This window comes from Leptonychotes weddellii, chromosome 13 (genome assembly GCF_054177405.1).
Source record: "Leptonychotes weddellii isolate Sample4059 chromosome 13, ASM5417740v2, whole genome shotgun sequence".
NCBI classification, from domain to species: domain Eukaryota; kingdom Metazoa; phylum Chordata; class Mammalia; order Carnivora; family Phocidae; genus Leptonychotes; species Leptonychotes weddellii.
The window spans coordinates 41,476,466-41,498,829 of NC_138381.1; the positions used below are offsets into that span (position 1 = coordinate 41,476,466).

A 22,364-nucleotide genomic window follows, 5' to 3' on the forward strand; every position below is an offset into this window, starting at 1 on the left:
TTCTTAGCTTCTTTATTTTCCATCATTTGGTCTTCTGTATCACTGATTCTCTCTTCTGCCTCATTTATCCTAGCAGTTAGCGCCCCCATTTTTGATTGCACCTCATTAATAGCCTTTTTGATTTCGACTTGGTTAGATTTTAGTTCTTTTATTTCTCCAGGAAGGGTTTCTCTAATAACTTCCATGCTTTTTTCAAGCCCAGCCTAGTATCTTTAAAGTGAGGATTCTGAACTCTAGATCTGACATCGTACTAATGTCCGTATTGAGTAGGTCCCTGGCAGTCGGTACTACCTCTTGTTCTTTTTGTTGAGGTGATTTTTTCTGTCTTGTCATTTTGTCCAGAGGAGAATAGATTAATGAGAGAACAAAATGCTGACAGGGTAACAATGTCCCCAGAAAATATACTCTAAACAAATCATAAAAGACCTGGAGCTGGGGGAAAAGAAAGGGAAAAAAAGAAAAAGATAAAAACCAACAAAAACAGAGCAAAACAAAAAAACCCAGAATATGATCGAATATCAGGCTGGTGCATAGATCAGTGCCACACACTAGATTTTCGGTGTATTTGGTCTGTTAGAAGAGAAAGTGCCTCCCAAAATTTTAAAGAAAGATAAACTTATATATGTACAAAAATAAGAGTTGATATGATGAAGGGATGGAATATGACTGTAAAGATGAAAATTATAAAAAATTTTTTAAAAGGAATTGATAAGGAGTTGTTTGAAAAAAGAAGAGGATTTAAAAAAAAAGGAAAAAAGAGGGAGAGAATGTGATTAGGCAGGAGAGTAGAACAAAAGCATACTCTAGAGATTTAGGGTATAGTTTGATCTGTTAGAAGAAACTATCTCAAAATTTTAAAGAGAGAACAATTTATATATATATGCCAAAAATGAAGGTAACTACTATGAAGGGATAGAATATGATTCCAAAAATGAAAAATAAAAATGTTTTTTAAAAAAGGGATTGATAATATGTTGGGTGTAAAAGGGAAAAAGAAAAATCTAAAAAAAAAAAAGTTAAAAAAAATTAACTTTGAAAGACTAAAGAATCATGGGAAAAAAGCCATGGATTCTATGTGCGGTATTCCCCTAGCGCTGAAGTTCTGCTGTTCTCATTGATCGGTACACTTGGTCTTGGCTGGCTGTTCTCGCTGATCTTCTGGGGAAGGGGCCTGTTGCCGTCGTTCCCAAATGTTTTTGCCGGAGGCGGAATTGCCCCGCCCTTGCCCGGTCCGGACTAAGTAATCTGCTTGGGTTTGCCCTCAGGAGCTTTTGTTCCTGCAAGCTTTCTGTGCGGCTTTGGAGGCCGAGAGTGAAAATGGCGGCCTCCCAATCTCCGCCCCAGAGGAGGTGAGACCTCGGGGCCGCTCCTCAGTGAGCCCCCAGAAAAAAGCAGTCAGTCACTCCCATCTCTCCAGTCTCTGGCTGCGCTCTGTGCTCACTCGGCCTGTGACCGAGCATTTCTATCTCTGGCACCCGACTCGGTGTGGAGTCTACAAACCCAGCAGATCCCTGTGGTGCGCTCCCGTGCTTGTTTTGTTTTTTTACTTTCAGTACTTTAAAAATTTGGCTCCACTGTCTTCTTGGTTATATTATTTCCAAGGAGGCATCTGCTGTTACTCTTCTCTTTCTTTTCTGGTAGTTGGTATTTCTTTTTTTGGCTGTTTTTAAAGATTTTTACCTTTATGAAATTATTCAGTGTTTTTTAAGCTTAGGGTTCATATATCTTCTTGGATTTGTAGCTTTATGGTTTTCATCAAATTTGGAAAAATTCTGACCAAGTATTTTTCCTTCTCTTAGCCCTATATCCTTTTCTGTCCTCTCCAATTACATGATTAGTTGACTCCAGTTACATGTATATTTGGCTGCTTAAACTTGTACCAGTTTTTTTTCTGTTTTATTTTGAGTAGTTTCTTTTGCTGTGTCTTAAAGTTCACTAATGTTTTCTTGTTCATTGTTTTATCTGCTTCTAATCCATTCCCAGGTATTTTTCACTTCTAGAATTTCAGTTTGGGGTTTTTTTTCCTAGAATTTCAATTTGGGTCATTTTTATGTCTTCCTTGTCTCTGCCTAAATTTTTGAGCATCTGGAATACAGGTATGATAATTGTTTTAATATTCTTTTCTGATAATTCTTAACATCTGGATCAGTTTTGATTGATTTTTTTTTTCCTTTTCATTATGAGTCATTTTTCTCATCCTTTTATGCATGATAGTGTTTGATTGTATGCCAGAAATTATGAATATCACTTTTACTTTGTTGGGTGGTGGATACATATATATTCTTAGAAATATTCTTGAGGTTTGTTTTGGGATGCAGTTAAGTAATGTAGACACATCTTGATCTTATGTGGATTGCTTTTAAGGTTTTTAGGCAGGACCAAAGCAGTGTTTAGTCGTCTGCTAAGTATTTCTGCTAAGTAACTTTTTGAGTACTCAACCCACTGCCCTTGAATTGTGAGGTTTTTCACTCTGGCTGGTGGGAATAAGCACTATTTCTGTTTCTTTATGAGTGCCAAGTATTGTTTCCTCTAATACTTTTGGTTGTTTCTTTCCTTAGACAGGTATTTTCCTTGCATGTATTTGCATATCAGTACTATACTGAATACTCAAGAGAGTTCCTCTGCAGATCTGCAGTTCTTTCTGTGCATTTCTCTCCTTTCTAGTACTCTATCCTATGAACTCTAGCTCCTGTTTTCTCTCCAGGCTCTAAGCTTTATGTCTTTAACTCAGATGCAGCCTTAGTTCCACTCCACACACTGCAGTGTAGAGACTCTCAATGCAGTAAAGTGTGTAACCAGAGGGCTCACCTCATTTGTTTCCAGTTTCTCAAGTTGCTGTTCTTTGTTACCTTGTGTCCTGAATGTGATCATTACATATGTTCTGAGTGGTTTTTGGGGTAAACCCATCTTGACTGGAAGCACATTTTAATTTTTTAAAAATAGGCTTTATTGTTTTGAGCAGTTTTAGGTTCACAACAAAATAGAGTACAAAGTACAGAGAGTTGTCATATAAATCCTACCCCTGCATATGTATAGCCTCTCCTGCTATCAGCATCCCAGAGTGGTCCGTTTGTTATAATCCGTGAACTTAGGTTGAGAGATCATTATCACCCCAAGTCCATAGTGTCCATTAGGGTTCACTCTTGGTGTTGTACATTCTGTGGGTTTTGACAAATCTGTAATGACATGTATCCACCATTATAGTATCATACAGAATAGTTTCATTGCCCTAAAAATCTTCGGTGCTCCCCGTTTATCTCTCTCTCCTTGCTGACCCCTGGCAACCAGTGACCTTTTTACTGTCTTCATATTTTTGCCTTTTCCAGAATGTCATATACTTGGAATCATATAGTATGTAGGCTTTTCATTTCACTTAGTAATACGCGTTTAAGTCCTTCTCATGGCTTGATAGCATATTTCTTTTTAGTGCTGAATAATATTCCGTTGTCTGGATGTACTGCAGTTTGTTTATCCATTCATTTATTGAAGACATCTTAGTTGCTTCCAAATTTTGGCAATTATGAATAAAACTACTATAAACTTCCATGTGCAGGTTTTTGTGTGGGCATAAATTTTCAACTCATTTGGATAAAAACCAAGGAGCACGCTTGCTGGATTATATGGTAAGAGTCTGTTTAGTTCTGTGAGACACTGCCAAACTGTCTTTCATAGTGGCTGTACCATTTTGCATTCTCAGCAGCAATCTGTCATTTGACATCCTTGCCAGCATTTGGTGTTGTTAGTGTTCAGGATCTTGGCGATTCTAATAGGTGTGTAGTGGTATCTCATTGTTTTAATTTGCATTTCCCTAATGACATGATGTGGACATCTTTTCATACACTTATTTGCCATCTTTATATCTTTAGTGAGATGTCAGTTCAGATTTTGGCCCATTTTTTAATTGGATTGTTTGTTTTCTTATTGTTAAGTTTTAAGAGTTTTTTGTATATTTTGGATAACAGTCCTTATCACATGTGTCTTTTGCAAATATTATATTGTCTTCATGGCTTGTTTTCTCATTCCTTTGACATTGTCTTCTGCAGAGTAAAAAATTTTACTTTTAATGAAGTCCATCTTATCAGTTATTTCTTTCATGGATTGTGCCTTTGGTGTTGTATCTAAAAAGTCATTACCAAATTCAAAGTCACCTAGGTTTTCTTCTTTGTTATCTTCTAGGAGTTTTATTCTTGTGTATTTTCCATTTAGGTCAGTGATCCAGTTTGAGTTAATTCTTATGAAGGGTTTAGGATCTGTATCTTGATTCGTTTTTTTTGCATGTGGATGTCCAGTTGTTCTAGCACTATTTGTTGAAAAGATTCTTTGCTCCATTGTATTACCTTTGCTTCTTTGTCAAAGATCAGTTTACTGTATTTATGTGGGTTTATTTCTGGGCTCTCTTTAATGTTCCATTGATCTGTTTTTCTTGTTCTTTCACCAGTACCACACTGTCTTGATTGCTGTAGCTTTATAGTAAATCTTGAAGTCGGAACTATCAGTCCTCTGGCTTTGTTCTTTTTCAATATTGTGTGGCTATTCTGGGTCTTCTACCTCTCTCTGTAAACTTTAAAATCAATTTGTCAGTAACCACAAGTAACTTGCTGGGATTTTGATTGTGATTGTGTTGAATCTTTAGATCACGTAAAGTAGAACTGACATTTTAACAATATTGATATTCCTATCCACGAACGTGTAACATTTCTCCACTTATTTAGTTTTTTTTTTAATTTTTTTCATCAGTTTTGTAGTTTATCTCATGTACATTTTATACATATTTTGTTAGATTTTTATCTAATTTTCATTTTTGTGCTAATGTAAATGTATTGTTTTTAATTTAAAATTCCACTTGTTCCTTGCTGGTATATAGGTAAGTGATTGACTTTTGTATGTTAACCTTGTATCCTGTAACTTTGCTTATTAGTTTCAGAAGATTTTTTGTTGTTGTTCAATCTTCGGGGTTTTCTACCTAGGTGATTATGTCATCTGCATACCTTTATTTCTTTTTCTTATTGCATAAACTAGGAATCCTAGTACAATGTTGTTGTAAAGGGGTGGTGAGAGGGGACATCCTTGCCTTGTTCCTTATTTTAGTGGGAAAGTTTCATTATGTTAGATGCTTAAATTTTTCAGTGTAGCATGTATCTCCATGTAATAGATTATGTATTACTTATTGTCATACTCTCTTCCCCTAGAATGTCAGTCCTTTAAAGGTATCACCATGTCTATTTTTTATCACTGTTGAGTTCCATCACCTAGTAGAACATATCAATTAGCAGTGAATATTGATAAATAAATAAAGTACAAATAAATGAATAAATAAGGTCTTTACTTCCTAAATTTGAATGGTGATCATAAGAATACAGAAAGAAATCCCTAAAAAGTATTGTGACAGAATAATTTTAAGACTTTATATGATTAGATGAATAAAAGAAAGAAATTTAAAGATGATTGGTATTGCTCAGGTTTCTAGCCTAGGGACGACTCTTCATTCAATACACTCTCCTTAGACAATCTCATTTACTCACATGGTTTCAATTTACCAGGCTGTTGACTCCCAGATCTCTATCTGTAGTCTGACTCTTGCTTCTCAAAATCGGATGCCTACTGGACATCTCCACTTAGATGTATCATAAGTATATCAATTCAGCATAACCAAAACAAATTCTCAGTTTTTCTACCCAAACTTACTCCTCCTTTCTGTATTCTCTATCAAAGAAGAGAGGTACTATCATCAAGCTAGAATGTCAAGTGCCACTTTTTTTTTTTTTTTTTTTAAGATTTTGTTTATTTGAGAGAGAGAGAATGAGAGAGAGCACATGAGAGGGGGGAGGGTCAGAGGGAGAAGCAGACTCCCCACCGAGCAGGGAGCCCGATGCGGGACTCGATCCAGGGACTCCAGGATCATGACCTGAGCCGAAGGCAGTCGCTTAACGAACTGAGCCACCCAGGCGCCCCAGAATGTCAAGTGCCACTTTTGATATGTAAGTCTTTCTCCCTCCATCTAATACATGACAGAATCTTGTTAACCCTCCTTCCCAACATGTTCTTAAATCCATCCAGTTCTCTGTAATCACTGCTTTATCTTAGTTGAGACCATCAACATCACCTAGGTTCATCACGGCAGGATCCTTCCATGCTGTCTTCTTGCTTCCTTTCTCATTCATTCTTTACACCCTAGTCAGAGGAATTTTGTAATTAAAAAAAAAAGGAAGCAGCAGACATAGAGGAGCTGAGGTTTAGAGAGTTGGAATGATTTGCCCGATGATAGAGCCAAGAAGTGGTGGAGCTGGGTGGCAAATTCTGAGTGAGTAGAGCCTGTAGTGACTGACTAGAGCACACTTTCTCAAGCTGCTTCCAGTAATATCAGTGAGTACTTGAGTGGTTTGTAGAGCATTTTCAGGTTTTCTTCTCTAATAACTTTTTGAGGTGGAGATTACAATTACTCTCACTTGTTAGATGAGAAAATCGAGAAAGGGAGGATAGGTAACTTACTCAAGGATAAGAAGCTGTTAAGTGGTGGAGTTAATGCTAGAAGTTGGTTTCTGGGGGCTCCTGGGTGGCTCAGCCATTAAGCATCTGTCTTCGGCTCAGGTCATGATCCCAGGGTCCTGGGGTCGAGCCCCGCATCGGGCTCCCTGCTCCGCGGGAAGCCTGCTTCTCCCTCTCCCACTCCCCCTGCTTGTGTTCCCTCTCTCGCTGTGTCTCTCTCTGTCAAATAAATAAATAAAATCTTAAAAAAAAAAAGAAAAAGGAAGTTGGTTTCTGGCTCCCAAACCCATAGCAGATATACAGTATACTTTTTGGAGCTTGCTCGTGATTTGATTTGGTCCCAGCACTGTGATCAAGTGTGGGTCAACTTTTTAAAATTCTCAGCATCTCAATTACTTCATCTGTAAAATGGAGATAATATTTACTATATAGGTTGTAGATGGACACAAAGCATTTATTAGTGTCTGACACATGGTAAGGTCTTAGTTATTGAGATATAGAGATCGCTATATCGCTATGTATTGAGATTGCTATTACTAATATTAGCCAGACTTCTTTCTGTTACTTCAGGCTCTGTGTTACCAAGCAATTAATAGCGTCTGCTTCTCATTATTGTATATTCCTTTTTACTGTCCACTTCCCTAAGCATTGTGAACCTATTTTTCCAACATACCTTTCCTTTAGCTATTCCTTTATTTGAAGTGCCTCATTTTCTTTTCTCTGCTATTCAGAGTTTTACTATTTTCTTAAGATTTCCACATTCTCGGGGCGCCTGGGTGGCTCAGTCGTTAAGCGTCTGCCTTCAGCTCAGGTCATGATCCCAGGGTCCTGGGATCAGGCCCCGCATCGGGCTTCCTGCTCGGCGGGGAGTCTGCTTCTCCCTCTGCCCCTGCCTCTCCCCCGGCTTGTGCTCTCTCTGTCTCTCTCTCTGTGTCAAATGAATAAATAAAATCTTTGGAAAAAAAAAAAAAAGATTTCCACATTCTCTGAAATATTCTTGTAATTATTTTAGCTGTGTTAATCTTTTCATTTCTGAACTCTTATAGAACTTCTCGAATTGTACTTTATTTCTAAGTTTTACCTTCCCTGTTTTTCAAATTTATTTTAGTGATGAGCATATAATATTTGCTCAGTAAATGTTTATAATTTCTTGAATATAGTATTTGGCAGACGTTATTGAAGAAGTCTTATGTGTCAGTGCTGGGCACACTTCAGTACTTGGGGCATCAGGATGGATAAGCCCTAGTTCCTACCCTCAAGTAATTCATAATATAGTAGATAAACTATAGCTTATATTTATATAGCACAGCAGTTCTTAACCTCTCTTCTGCTTTCACATCATTCATAATATGTGCAAGTCACTTTCATCATTAATATCTCATTATACACATTCACTAGGGAAGCATTTCCCTCCAGCATTGAGGCTTACTTATTTATAATATTTAAAAATTTTTAAAAGCTCTTCCTCATGTTCTCTCTTATTTAAGTGTCCTAACAAATAGATGAGGTGGGAATTAATGTAGCCATGAATGGAAAGAAAATTGAGATCTAGAGATGCAGATGTTACAGTCCTACCTTTTAAGTGTGAAAAAAATGAGTCTCAAAGAGCTTTTTTAGACTCAAATGGAAAGTTAACAGTAGAGTTGGGACTTAGATTACCTAAATACTGAAACTGAGTTTAGCAATTGAATAAGAAGTTCCTGACGCTAAGCATTGACTTATATTTCTTATTTTAAACTTTATGTTATAGGAATCTTTACATAAATACAAAAAAAAGGAGTATCATGGATCCCCGTATATCAGTCAACCAACTTCAACAATTATCAACATTTTGCTAATGCTGTTTTATATATCCTCATACTACTTTTTTTCTTTTAAGAGTATTTTAAAGCAAATTCTAATGATATTCTACCCATAAATATTTCAAGATGAACACTGACTTTAAATTTTGTTGAATATAGCTATGGAGACTACATTAATATTTTTAAAATGCCTTAATTCTCGGGGCGCCTGGGTGGCTCAGTCGGTTAAGCGTCTGCCTTCGGCTCAGGTCATGATCCCAGAGTCCTGGGATTGAGCCCCGCATCGGGCTCCCTGCTCGGCGGGAGGCCTGCTTCTCCCTCTCCCACTCCCCCTGCTTGTGTTCCCTCTCTCGCTGTGTCTCTCTCTGTCAAATAAATAAGTGAAATCTTTAAAAAAAAAAAAAAATGCCTTAATTCTCTTTAGAGTGCTTTATTCCATTAGATATATAGTGATGTTCAACAGATTTTCAAATATATCTTTATCTATTTCTATGGAAATGTAAAGTTTTAGGGTGCTATTTCTTAAGGTATAGAAGTAATTCAATTCTAGAATACTTTCTTGATATAAAATGATTAATGTGACTTTGGAGGGGGAACTTTAGCCAAAGAAAACAATTAGCTGATTATGTGCTTCCTATGAGTACTGTTTTTGGAAAATAGGTGCTTTTTTTTTTTTTTTTAAGATTTTATTTATTTATTTGAGAGAGAGAATGAGATAGAGAGCATGAGAGGGGGGAGGGTCAGAGAGAGAGGCAGACACCCTGCTGAGCAGGGAGTCCGACGTGGGACTCGATCCCGGGGCTCCAGGATCATGACCTGAGCCGAAGGCAGTTGCTTAACCAACTGAGCCACCCAGGCGCCCGAAAATAGATGCTTTTAGGACACATTTTAATTCTGGAATTTGCTAATGGTTGCAGATATACTTTTTTGGGCTTTTAAACACATTTAAGAAATTTTTGTTAAAATATGTATTTTCTAGTAGGTTTCTTTTTTCTTCTGTCATTCTTTTTCTTTTTCAGAGGAAGAGATATTCCTTCTCTTCTCCAAAATCTAACCCTAACAGCTGTAAACTGGACATTATTTACCTCCCTTGTAGAATTCTGCTGCTTCATTTATCACCTCTTTTTATCTGTACTCTCTTTGTCTCTTCTGTCCTGTCAGCCTGCATGACTTCAAGTCTGTCTTACTAAAAGCAACAAAAACAAAACAAACTTCCCTTGATTTTATGTACCAGCTGCCTGTCTGAATGCCTTTGCTGACACTTTGTTGGCCTTAGGGAAAAGCCCAGCTTCTTTAGTATGGGTGGAAGGTTCTTTTCTCTTTTATCTCCCAGGCATCTTTCCATCCTTGCTACTTATTCCAAATACCATTGATGTTAATTCATAATAGCAATTATAATAAGCTAAATAGTCACAAAGTTGTTAAACTAGCACTTAATTAATACACAGTACATACCACAGCAGAATTTAGAGCCAGAACTCATTCATTCTTGCTCAGTTCAGTTCAACAAAATTCACCAAACATTTAAATTCCTGCTATGTGACAGGTACTATTCTAGTTTCAAAGACTCTGAAATCCATTTGCAATTGAGTGTAATATCAGAAGCAGTTACAGAGATACTATGTACCTAAATATATAACAGTTTTTGTTTGTTGTCAATGAAGTCACTTCTGTAGTATGACAGTGTTAAGATTTATTTGTGATTTTCTGTGCCAAACTTATTATGGCCAAGCTATGCTGAAATCATTATCTAATTGTGTTTTTAAATTTATCTTTTAGGGACAGTATGGAAATTACCAGCAGTGAAAAAGTACTTACATTCCAATAGCCAGTATCTATTAGCAGCCATATTGTCACCTCAGCACTGTGGACGCCTCTGTGTGAAGAGATCCTTCCATTCCATCTAGTTTTTGGAAAAACCTTGTGGATAAGTGGCTGTTTCCTCAGTAAGCAGCCTTTGTGGCTTAGTTGTAAGGCTTTAGTAGCTAAAAAAAATACCCTTGATTTCACATTTCTACTCTAGATGGCAACATTGGACAGAAAATACAATGACATAACCAATTTGCAATGGTTTGGGAACTGTGTTTCAAATGGACTGTTACAGACTGAAAGGTGTGAACAGCTTTGTATGTTTATGAAGGTTAAGGGAATTTAATACTTTTCCACAGATTCTTTTGTAAGGGGAAGAGGGAAATGTACACTTTTTACAGCCGCAATATTTTGTATATTATGTTTATTTCATGTGGTGAATATGCAAGGCGGTACACTACGCATTGGACAGAATCAGAAATCCTCTGTTAATGTGGACTGGAGCATGGTGGATGCTTGATTGTGTTGGTCTTAAAATGGTGTACTGTAAAAGATAAAGGTGAGGGAGAAGACAAAGCACACCATATGTCCACTATTATGTTCTTTAGAGGAAATTCAGATCCCTTTTATCTGTTAGATAATCAAGGGCACTGTGATAGTTTTGAGTAAGAAGACATTTTTTTAAAAGCTTTCCAGTTTTGTGGATTAAAACCTTTTTATAAAGATCATTTATAATACAGTTTTAAAATGTGAGGCAATAAGAATTACTTCATGTGGGATCTGAAGAATCTTGGTAGCAGTTTCATGTAAATGAAGTGGTAATTCTCTCCTAAAATAGCAATAACTGAAAATGGAAGTGTTAATTTTACTTTGTTTGAGTCATCAGGGGACTCAGTAAGTAGTATCAAAGCATTTTTTAAATGATATCAAAGAAGAGTCAACATTGATCCAGTAATTTTATTTTTTAACACTAGAAGGACAATTGGTTTATATAATAGAATAGTTCGGGAGACTTTACAAGCCTTTATTTCAACTTTTTTCCCTGAAAATAATGCCATTTATAAAAAGACACTTTTAAGTTTTTCCCTTTTTATGTTGGTTAATGTTAACACGGAGAGATGTTTAGGAAAATGCTTATTGATGAGGTTTATTCTGGTCTGTATTAAAAGCATAGAGGTTGCATTCTAGATCACTTTGTTTATTAGCATGACATATTTAATCATATTTGAGACTGTCCTGTGCCTGATTATTTTAGCTAAATTCAGGAATATTGCATTGGGCAGGAAATCATGCATTGGCAAATTCATAACCACAATTATTTAAGCATAATCAGAAAACATCTAGCCCAAAGGTAAGTTGCTCTTTTCATCACAGTTGCCTATGCCCAGGGAATAAGATGTATTCTTTATAATTGAATTGGTTTTTCCCACTTCTAACTGGAAACAAAACAGAAGGGGTGCCATAAATTTGAATAAGCAAAATGTACTGTTCTCATCATACTGTAATCAAAAGGAGGAATTTTAATGTGTTTCTATGTGTGTATGAGAGAGAGAGTGTGTGTGTTTTAAGGTCCAAATAGAGTTTTTTCAACTTGGTGAGTAGAAAATGGACATCAAGTTTGAACAGATAAAGCATGGACAGCCTTATTGTGATTGAAAATGCTTATAGGTTCTGTGCCAATTTTCCACCACTGTGTACTTTGTTGCTATTTAAAACTGTATCAACTCTAACGGAAGAATAAATTATTTGTGATTTTAATTTTCTCATTTGTTTCTTTAAATTAGATCTCTTTGACTCTCTTGTTTTGTCTGGAGACTTTGCTGTGGGTTTTTTATATAAGTTAGTCTGGTATAAGCAGACTATATTTGTATTCTAGGACTTTATCAAAATTCTCTTGCCATGCCCAAGTTAATTAGAATTAACTGTTCAGTAATCAGCATGTTGTGTGGGCTGTTTGTTATAGAATTCTTTCTCTGAAAATGAAGTCCATGAGGCTGTAATCAAGATGACTGAATTAGATAAATGAGTTGAGGAGACAAAATTGTACTGAACCCAACCTGGTGTAGATATGTTATCTCATTTGAAATAAGCTCAACGGACATTAAGAAATAATTTGTCTTGCCAACCCATCTTCTGTTGTCTTATTCTCCTTTTAATGGAAACTAAAATTGCAATTTTAATAAGCAGAATTTCCTCCAGGACTTTCTTCCTAGAGACTAGTGTATTTGCAAGGTTTAATTGTTTTATAACAGTCCTATTTCGTAAAAGTTTTTAATTGGTGGTGACAAAAATTACCTTACTCCTTAGATACCTAGTAAGAAGACTGACTATACTGGGAGCTTTCTACCAAATTTGACTTCCCCATATAGACTGTATTCCCCAGAACTGAAGTTATTATTTTATCAAAATGTATTATAATGAAGAAATATCATGCCATCCTATAAAATTCTGGAAGCATAACATTACTAAAAAAAGAGCTTGGTGGTTATCGATCAACATTTTAAAATACTTAACTGTACTAGTTTAGTTGTTTAAGAATATATTAGCATTATTCTGTAGAGTTGTGGTGGCACATTGTTTTTGGCACATGTTTTGTTTTTAATTTTTTTAGTGGAATATTCAAACATGCCAAAGTAGAGAGGATGTTATAATGAGCCCCATGGACCATTAACCTAACTTAGGTAACTGGTTCACTTAGGAAGCCATGGCTAATCTTGTGTTGTCTATACACCAACCCACAAATGGAAGCAAACACTGTATCCTTGAATTATTTCGCTAAGTACCTCTGAATAAGTATAGTTGACCCTTGAACAACATGGGTTTGAACTGCATAGGTCCACTTACATGTGGATATTTTTTCGATAAATACAGTACTGTGTTATAAGTCTATTTTTTCTTCTTTATGATTTTAACAGTTTTTCTCTAGCTTACTTTATTGTAAGAATAAGTATATAATACATATACAAAATATAATTAACTGTTTATGTTATTGGTAAGGCTGCTGGTCAGTAGTAGGCTATTAGTAGTTAAGTTTTTGGTGAGTAAAAAGTTATACATGGATTTTCAACTATGGTAGGGAATTGGTGCCCCTAACTCTTTTGTTGTTCAAGAGAGTGAACTATACTCTTTTAAAAACACTTTGGTACCAGGACTCTTCCTGCTCTTGAAGTTTTGTAATTTCAGTATTAATGATTAGAAACCATCTCAAAATTTGTATGAATAAACCACTGCTTTTTCTTTCACTTAAAAAGGTAATTTGTGTTAAATAATTAAGACAGCAAAAATAGATTACACAAAAAGTGAACATGCCCCATAATTTCATCTCTTAAAGGTACAGTTGTTAAAAGGTTTGATACATTTCTTCCAACTTGATTTTACACGCATAAGCCAACATCTATTACTGTTTTGGCTCTTTCAACAAAAATGGAATTATATACTAGCCATACTATTTTGTAACTTCCTTTTTTTTTTAAATATCTTGAATGCTCCTTATTCTGTGTTGTTCCTAATTTTTTTATAATGGGAAAACAAAGCTTTCATAAGCGATCTGGCAAGGGTTTGTTTGTTTGTTTGGTATGCTTGTTGAGGTATTTCTATATAGTAAATTTTGAATATGTTAGGTGTAAGGCTATGTACATTTTAAAAAGTATCCCCCTAAAAAAATAAATCCTTGCCAGCACCAGAATATTAGCCTTGTTAATTTTTACAGTTGTAGTAGGCTTTAAAAAGTGCTGTCTCACAATTTAATTTGAGTTACATTTGATTTATTTGTAACTTTGAACATCTTTTCAAATGCTTAACGACACTTTATTATTTTTTGCTGGGAAATGCCTCTTAATGTCCTTTGTTCATTTTTCTGTTGGGATATTTACTGTGTAAGAGAGAGGAAATAATATAAATATGTGTGCACAAATATGTATAATTATATATAGTTCTTTCTATGCAATTATTTATCCTGTGTCTTGTATATATTGCACATCTCTTCAGTCTGTTCATTATTTTTTAACTTAGGTTATGATGTCTTTTACTGTATTAAAGTTTTAAGATTTTACATATTCAATTTCATACCTTCTTGCAGCCTCCCTAACTTGCAAATTTATTTAAAAAAATACTCTTTTTGCTTCCATTTTTCTAAAATTGATTGTACCTGGTAAGGTTTAGAGCATTAACTTTTTTCCTATGTGGATGACTGGTTGTTTCAACATTATTTGTTGAATAAACCAACTAATTTGAGATGTCACCATATTCTGTTTATTTAAAACACTAATTATAACTAAATCATGTTTGATTTAATGACATTTCAAAGACTAGTTAGATTCACTTAAGTACAGTTTTGTTGGCATAAAGTTGTGGGTCCTTTCTGGTTGTTCTTTTTTTCTTTTTTTTGGATAAGGTGTTTTTTATTGGATAAGAGTTAACTGCATGGGCATAAACAATGACTGGCTTCATAACAGTAAGAGAATTACTGAAATGTGACTTGATTTTATATAGAATGACTAGAACCTCTTGGAGTTTTTTTCTTATTGGAAGTTTTCAAGTTCTTTAATTTTTTTGTACCTTACTAATTAATTATCTCCATAGAGTTATTTCAGTTTGATTACTATAAAAAGTAAGAAATCAATATAAATTTTTTTTTATTTTTAAAACTCCAAGTCTCAGACATAGACAATGCAATATAATTTTCATTAATTCAATAAAGACCTGTATGCAGGGTGATCATATAATTTATTGCTTAATCTGGGAAACTTGATAATGAAGGAGGATATTATATACACATACATAAATGTATGTACATGTACATAGGCATAAATATATATGTGCATGTGGGTTATATACTTGTACATACGTGGATAAATATATATATGTATATATATGTATATATATACACACACACACATATATATATATATATAATTTTATCTTTTTCTTGATGGAGAGCCCTAGTTTAAGAACTCAGGTATGCAAATGATGCCTTTGTTTAGGCTATAATCTTTAACTGTGGTAACATATTGAGAGATCTTTCATGGAACAATACATTAAAAATAATTATTTAATGTTAAAATAGAATAAAAATCCTAAATATTCTGAGAGGTTTTCATCATTTTTGGTCTATATTAAGGAATACTGAATTATTTCCTAATATTCTTCTGTCTCTTTAAAAAAAAAAATCCCCAAGTTTTGGGTGGGCACATAACAGCCTACCTAGTGACTACATTTAATAGCATCCTTTGCAATTAAGTATGGTAATGACTAAGTTCAACCAGTTGGATGTGAGTTGGAGTGACGTGTGCAGCTTCTAGATCACATCGTTAAAAATGTGTTCCATTTTCTCTTTTCCATTTTCCAAGGGCTGGAACATGATGTATTAGTGGGGAGCTTTGACCTTATAGATTAGAAAAATATTCTAGAGAATGGCAGTGTAACTAGCTAGAACCAAAAATCCCCTGAATGGCCTCATGAAGCCCATTCTATTGCCTATTGGCACGGACTCCGACGTGAGAAAATTAACACTCCTGTCTTATTAAGCTCTTTGTTATAGCAGCAAAGCCTGTAGTCTAATGTAGGATCATGCAGTAGAAGGCCAGTTCACATTCCTCTATGGCATGTTCTGCTTGGAGTCAATAGTTTTTAGGAATGACAAGCTAATGTATTGTGTGTGTAGTGTACTTCATAATCATTCAGTGACTAATCATTCTTGACTCATGAAGTAGGACAAACTCTTTATATTTCCTTTAAGATCATCCTTTGCTTTCCATCACTTGAATAAACTTAATGCTATATTTAGTAACAATAGATTTAATTTTAAAGTATTGGTAAAAATATACTTCATATTTATCATTTTGGCATGTGTCTAGTAACAAATTTTGTAAATAGCATGTTTTCTAAGTACTTATTTTGAGAATTGTGTTAGGTAGGACTTCATAAAATCTCTTCAGTTTTTAACTTTTATTTTGGTTTCTGCTTTAATTTGTTCTTTGCACTTTTTCTCTAATGCTTTTTTTTGCGGTTTCCTCAGTCTTCTGACTTGCACTATACGAAGAGTGTACTTTGATTCTAGCTTCCTTCACGACTTTTCTTCTGGAAAAAAAAATGATGTACTAAAAGCATTTGGTTTTTATACCTATTGTAGCTCTCATTATTCAGCTTAGATCAAATATGAAGAATTTTATAGCTATAGGAGGTATAACTGTATTAGCTCTGGAAGGATATTTTGGAATAATCATTGATTTCATATACTATTAAATACAGATCATTAAATTTTTTAACTTTGAGGACTCCTGATATTAGTAGATCAAAATACTGTTTATAGTTACCAAGGATTTTATCTTCTATCAATAGGCCTATATCAGGGAATTATTTAATGCTTAGTAAGTTAAGAGCAAGGAAGTGTAGCTGTGGCTTTCTTTTCAGTGCTAATATTATTCTATCCATAGAAATCCTATTTTCTGTTCATTAATTTCAGTATTCCATTCTTTCCCAAGATCTCACTTCACAGCAAGCTTTCATACTTCAAGCTCAACATGTTAGTGCTCAGTCCTCATTCCCACATAAACACAACCATTTTGAAAACGTGAACTGATATTAATTACCCCCTTGGCACCAAAAAGTCAGGATTTCCTGATGCGGCACGCTAATGTAAAATGCATTAGTGCAAACGCTGGCTCCAAGGGGTAATACTCTCTAAATAAACACAGCAATGTTTTTCTTTATTCACGACTCTCAGGCTATTCTGAAAGTCATTCATCCTCCATACCCCCCCAAAAGCATTTTGAGTTTTAGTAAGTTATAACTGGATTTTCATAAGAAGGAATTGAATTCCAAGCTGCAAATCTGTGGCACTTAACTCTTTGGTTCTTTGAAATAAAATCTACCTAAATGTTCCAGTGATTAAATGGCATTAAACCATAATTTGCAATAGTCTGTTGGAGGATAACAGTTCATGTTTATTGATTAGTGTCACTAGAAATGTGTCCTTTTGACCTAAAAAAATTTCTTTGGAAATTTTAGTCACTTAAGGCCAAAAACAATATATTTGGGTTTTTCTGGTTTGTTTGTTTTGGTGCAAGTGTGAGTGTGTATGTGAGTTTGAACATTCAGTGTAGATTTATGGTCAAGTAGACAGTATGTCATGTTTTGACGTACCCTCTCCAAACATACTGCTACTAGTATTACTACTACTACTATTACTACTAGGTAAAATAAGTGAACCAAACCAGAGATGGCCAGGCCTCAAACAAGCTAAGATCTAACATGGAACAAAAATGTAAACTGGTAAGACGAAAACCATGGGCCTCCTGGGTTCTGAGTCTAGAAGCTGGTAGAGTTATTTGAGAAATTGGCTCCTATGAAGAAATAGAGATAAAAAATACTGCTTAACCTCAGAGGCTAGAATGTGAATTCCCCTTGTTGCTCCTACTTCTAAAAGGAAGCTTAAAAAAAGCTTGCTGCTGCTGACCACTACCTAGGGCCTTGTTTTGAAAGGAAGCTGAGAATAATGATGCTGAAAAATACATACTTAGCTTCTTGATCTGGAGCTGAACTAAGATATTCTGAAGCTTGGTAACTAGGTCTAAAATATTCCTAAAATAATCTTCATAGGGAAGAAGTTCTCAAAGGTTTGATTCTGGACTTGATGGTGGGGCCTAGGAGTACAAGTGCAAGTACAGAAGGAAGGAGGAAGGGTAGGGAAGAGAGGAAAAAATTAAAAGACAAGTAAAACCTCTTACTTTGAACAAACCCATGAAATTAAAATCCCCAAATTTGTCAACAAACCTCTTGGCAGAACACGTATTCCCACCACATGAAGTTAATTTTATAAGGGAGTCTGACATTTTAAAATATGAATGTTTAAGATGCTTGAGGATATAAATCCATTCACATAGATCCTCAAACAGATAAGAAATTATAACAAAAACTTGGACAAAATTAAGCAGATACATTTAAAAACTGAGAAGTCTAAGCAAAAAATACAGTCATTGGAATAAGCTCAATTGGCATAAACTGTAGGCTGGACACAGTTGAAGAAATTTGTGAATTAGATGATAGTGTGAGAAATTGTTCCATATTGAAGAGATGGGGAAGGGAATGCAGAGTTTTAATAAGGTAGCTTCAGAAGAAGGAAATGGATTGGTAGAAAAGCAATACATTAAAAAAAAAAAAAGCTGACAGTTTTCCACAGTTGAATCTATAAATACTCAGATTGTAAATCCACCCTAAGTCTAATCAGGGCAAAGAAAAATGAATCCATATCCAGATACATCATGGATGGTATTCAGAAAGAAAAAAATCTTATCAGGAGAGAGAAAAGGCACAATTTAGACAGAAGAACTCCCTGCAATAGTTAAAAGATACAGGAGTCAAGTACTGAGGGAAAAAGCCTAAATGTTACACCCAGCTAAACTATAATTCTATAGTGATGGCAAAATAAATTTTCAGACTTACAAAGACTAAGTTCAGCATCCAAGTTGTACTTGAGCGAAAAAGAAAACCCAGGAGAAGATCTAGGATGCAAAAAAGAATGGAAATTACATAAAATTTGTCAAATATAGTTACTTATGGGAAACAGATCACTTCTCTTTTGGGTGCAAAGAAAAAAAGTTAAATGTGATAGGTTGATTGCATTAGTGACCTCAATTCTTTACCCCTCTCTGAATTCATGCCCCTTTGCCATGTGATTTTGCAGTTCCTCTCACTGAAGAGGCAGATTTAAACTTCTTGCCCCCTTGATTCTGAGTTTGGCTGTGTGACTTGGCCAGTGGGATATTAGTTGATATGACCCACAGAGTCTTGTAAAAGCCCTGGTTTAGTTCTGCTTCCACTCTGTATCTCTGCCTTTGCCATGGAAATCTGCCCAGGCTAACCTGCTAAGGAATGTGAGAGACAGATGAGGCAAAACCAAGTCAACACAGCCAACGCTAGCCGACCCCAACCAAGATCAGTAGAGCCACCCAGCCAACTAGCCAGCTGACCACGGTGCATAAGCAAATGTAGCCCAGATCTGCTAGACTCTGCAGGCTCTGAAGCTAAATAAATGTTTATTGTGTGTGTGTGGCTCCTTGTTATGCAACGTTGTAGTAATAGATAGCTGATACAATAACAAGATATAAGATAGGAAACATGATGAATGAATAGATAAAGCCTATGAGGGGGCTTTCATGTTCTGGAGAATAATGGACTGAAAAACTTTAGGCTTTGTTGGAAAGTTTTTCAGGTAAAATTATAAGAGTAATGTTAAAAGTATTAGTATAAAAATGTAAGAGTATCATTTTAAAGAGAAAATACAATTCAGAAATTTAGGAGCCAAAAAGAGGAAGGGAGAAAAAGCAAGAGGAGGAGAAAAAGAGAAAATGTACCAATCCATTCTAAGGAAGGAATAAAGGAATAAAAAGGGAAAAAGTGGCCAGAAACTCACAAAAGAATATGATAGGATTATATCTAAATATGTCAGCAGTAACCATAAATATAAATTAAACTTATTTATTAAAGGACATTAAGAGGAAACCCAACTGTATTATTCTTATTAAGGGATATTACTAAAACATAACAAAAAGGTGGAAAACCAATATAGGTATATTAATACCAAAGTAGAATTTAAAGCAAAAGCATTAATAGGAATAAAGTAGGAGCCTAAGTAATAGTAAATAGAAAAACCACTTAAGATATAATAGCTTTGGAATATACAAAGCAAAAGCAGAATTAAAAGCAAAAATGTAGAATTCTGAAACCATAGCAGAAGGATTTTAATCTACTTAGAGCAGAAACTTGGCTCAGACAACAATTCGAGTGCAGAACAGTCTAATAGAAGTATAATGTTAGCCCCTTATGTAAGTTAAAATTTTTCCAGTAGCTACATTAAAAAATACATAAAAAGGAAACTTTTAATGTATTTTATTTAACCAAATATATCTAAAATGCTACTTCAATATAAAATTCATGAGACATTTTATATTCTTTTTTTGAAAGAAAGACTCTCGCTTGTATTTTTTTTTTTTAAAGATTTTATTTATTTATTTGACAGGGAGACAGCGAGAGAGGGAACACATGCAGGGGGAGTGGGAGAGGGAGAAGCAGGCTTCCGGAGGAGCAGGAAGCCCGATGTGGGGCTCGATCCCAGGACCCTGGGGATCATGACCTGAGCTGAAGGCAGATGCGTAACGGCTGAGCCACCCAGGCACCCCTCTAGCTTGTATTTCAACTTCTAATACATCACTAGTCACATTTCAAGTGCTCTATCAGAGGCTACTGGTCTGAGGCTACCATATTGGATAGTCTTGATGCAGAAAATCTGATAGATCTCAGATCCTGTATCTGACAGAATATATATTTTTCAAGTATATGTAATATATAAAAAAAATGACCTGCTAATTTACAAAAGTCTGATCAAATTTTAAAGAATATCATATAAATCACTTTCCCTGAAAACAGTACATTTGCGAGGAACTTTCAAAATTTATTAATAAACAACTTGTGGTTAGAAAGTTGCAGTGGAAATTTAACAATTTTTAGAACTAAGCTACAGTAAAAGTTGTCAGTAGCAAAACTTGTGAGATGCTGATAGGACAGTTCTCAAAAGTAAATAGATAGCCTTAAATGCCTTTATGTAAAAAAAAAAACAAACATGGAAAATAAATCCAACTCAGAAATGTTGATGAAGAAGCTAAAATTAAATGCAGATAAGACAACAATAAGGAAGGATTTTGAAGGGAATAATAAGGCAAAGAGCATAAATAAATGACATAGGACAACAATGAAAGGATTACTAAAAAGAACCAAATCCCTTTTTGGAAAATAATAGCTGTAAATTGAGAAAAAACAGTTAAGGCATAAGTAAGCAGTTCTAGAAAGAGGAACAGGAGTATGACTAAAAATGTGCTATATACTCCAAATATTTGCTAAAAGTATACTATTTCAGGGCCATATAGCAAGCCTGATTATGAACTTCTTTTTTTTTTTTAAAGATTTTATTTATTTATTTGCCAGAGAGAGAGAGAGAGAGTGTGAGAGCACAAGCAGGGGGAGCGGCAGGCAGAGCGAGATTCTTATATCTGACATTAATATCACAAAATATAAATAGGTGTGACAAAGGATGTGGTCTCTGGCCCCTTTCGGAACCCATGACTAGATTTAGAAATCAAAATGAATTTTTAAGATTTTATTTATTTGAGCCAGAGAGCATGAGTTGGGGAGAGAAGGGGCGGGCAGAAGAAGAGGGAGAAGCAGGCTCCCTGCTGAGCAGGAAGCTGATGCAGAGCTGGATCCCAGGACCCTGAGATCATGACCTGAGCCAAAGTCAGATGCTTAACCGACTGAGCCACCCAGGCGCCCCTCAAACTGAATTCTTTAATTACCTATAGCTCATTTATGAATTGTCAGCTCCGTGAAGGCTGAGACTTTGTTTTTGTCTACTACTGGTCACCTAGTACCTAGAATAATTTCTAATATGTAATGTGAGTTTCATAAGTATTGGTTGAAAGAAGGTATTAGGAATGTTGGTTCTTAATGGTATGTATGCAGAAATTTAGAATTCAGGTATTGTAGATGAAGTAATAAAACAGATGCGTTAGAGATAAAAGCCAGGGCCTTAACATGGTGCCTTTAATATAAGGCCCACAATGCCTTCCCCACAATTCACAATCCTGACTTATCCTGAGGTATCTGGCGACAATACCTAGCCTGACCTATGGTGAGGTTATTTATAGTCTGTCTGTATCTGACTCATTCCCCTGGAGGTGCCCTGTAATGTACTCTATATGCACGCATCTGGTCCTGGTTCAGGAGAAAGGATTGCGAACCTGTGTAAATGCCTATCTTTAAGCCATATAACAGAAGGGTACATTTCATTTTTAAATAGGCCAGTGGCAGTTGCCTGGTCATACTGGTGATTTATTAATGAATTATAGCATTGCCATCATTTTACAAATGGTTATAAAATGGTAAGCATAGCTAACTTTATTCTATTTCCCCTTGTTAATAATAATAATAAAGAAGCCTCCTTGGGGGAGTATATTGTTGTGGGAATGCAGATGCAAGAATGATGACGTTGATGACAGCATTCCTCTGTTTTGGTCTCTGATCCTCGAGTCTGTGTCCGGAGCTAAACCATTAGGATTCTACAACTGGCTAGGAGAACATGTGCTGTTTTGCTCCTGGACCATTACGGCCAACTATATGATACATGTAACGATCTTACCATCATGAGCTTCCTTGGGCCTCCCCTCCCCATCCTCCTGGGGCCTTGGCTGTATGCCCATTCTGCCTTAACAATGC

General features: G+C 35.3%; 1 protein-coding gene across 5 annotated transcripts in view; it reads left to right on the forward strand.

Annotated features, from left to right (window-relative positions):
• Positions 1-11,855, forward strand: part of SS18 (SS18 subunit of BAF chromatin remodeling complex) — a 90,699-nt gene extending 78,844 nt beyond the window's left edge. For all 5 annotated transcript variants that reach the window (XM_031041669.2, XM_006745568.3, XM_006745569.3 and 2 more), the window contains one exon: positions 10,068-11,855. In XM_031041669.2, the coding sequence (XP_030897529.1) occupies positions 10,068-10,094 (27 nt within the window). In that variant the 3' untranslated portion in view covers positions 10,095-11,855. The remainder of the gene's footprint in view (positions 1-10,067) is intronic.
• The last annotated feature ends 10,509 nt before the right edge of the window (positions 11,856-22,364 follow it).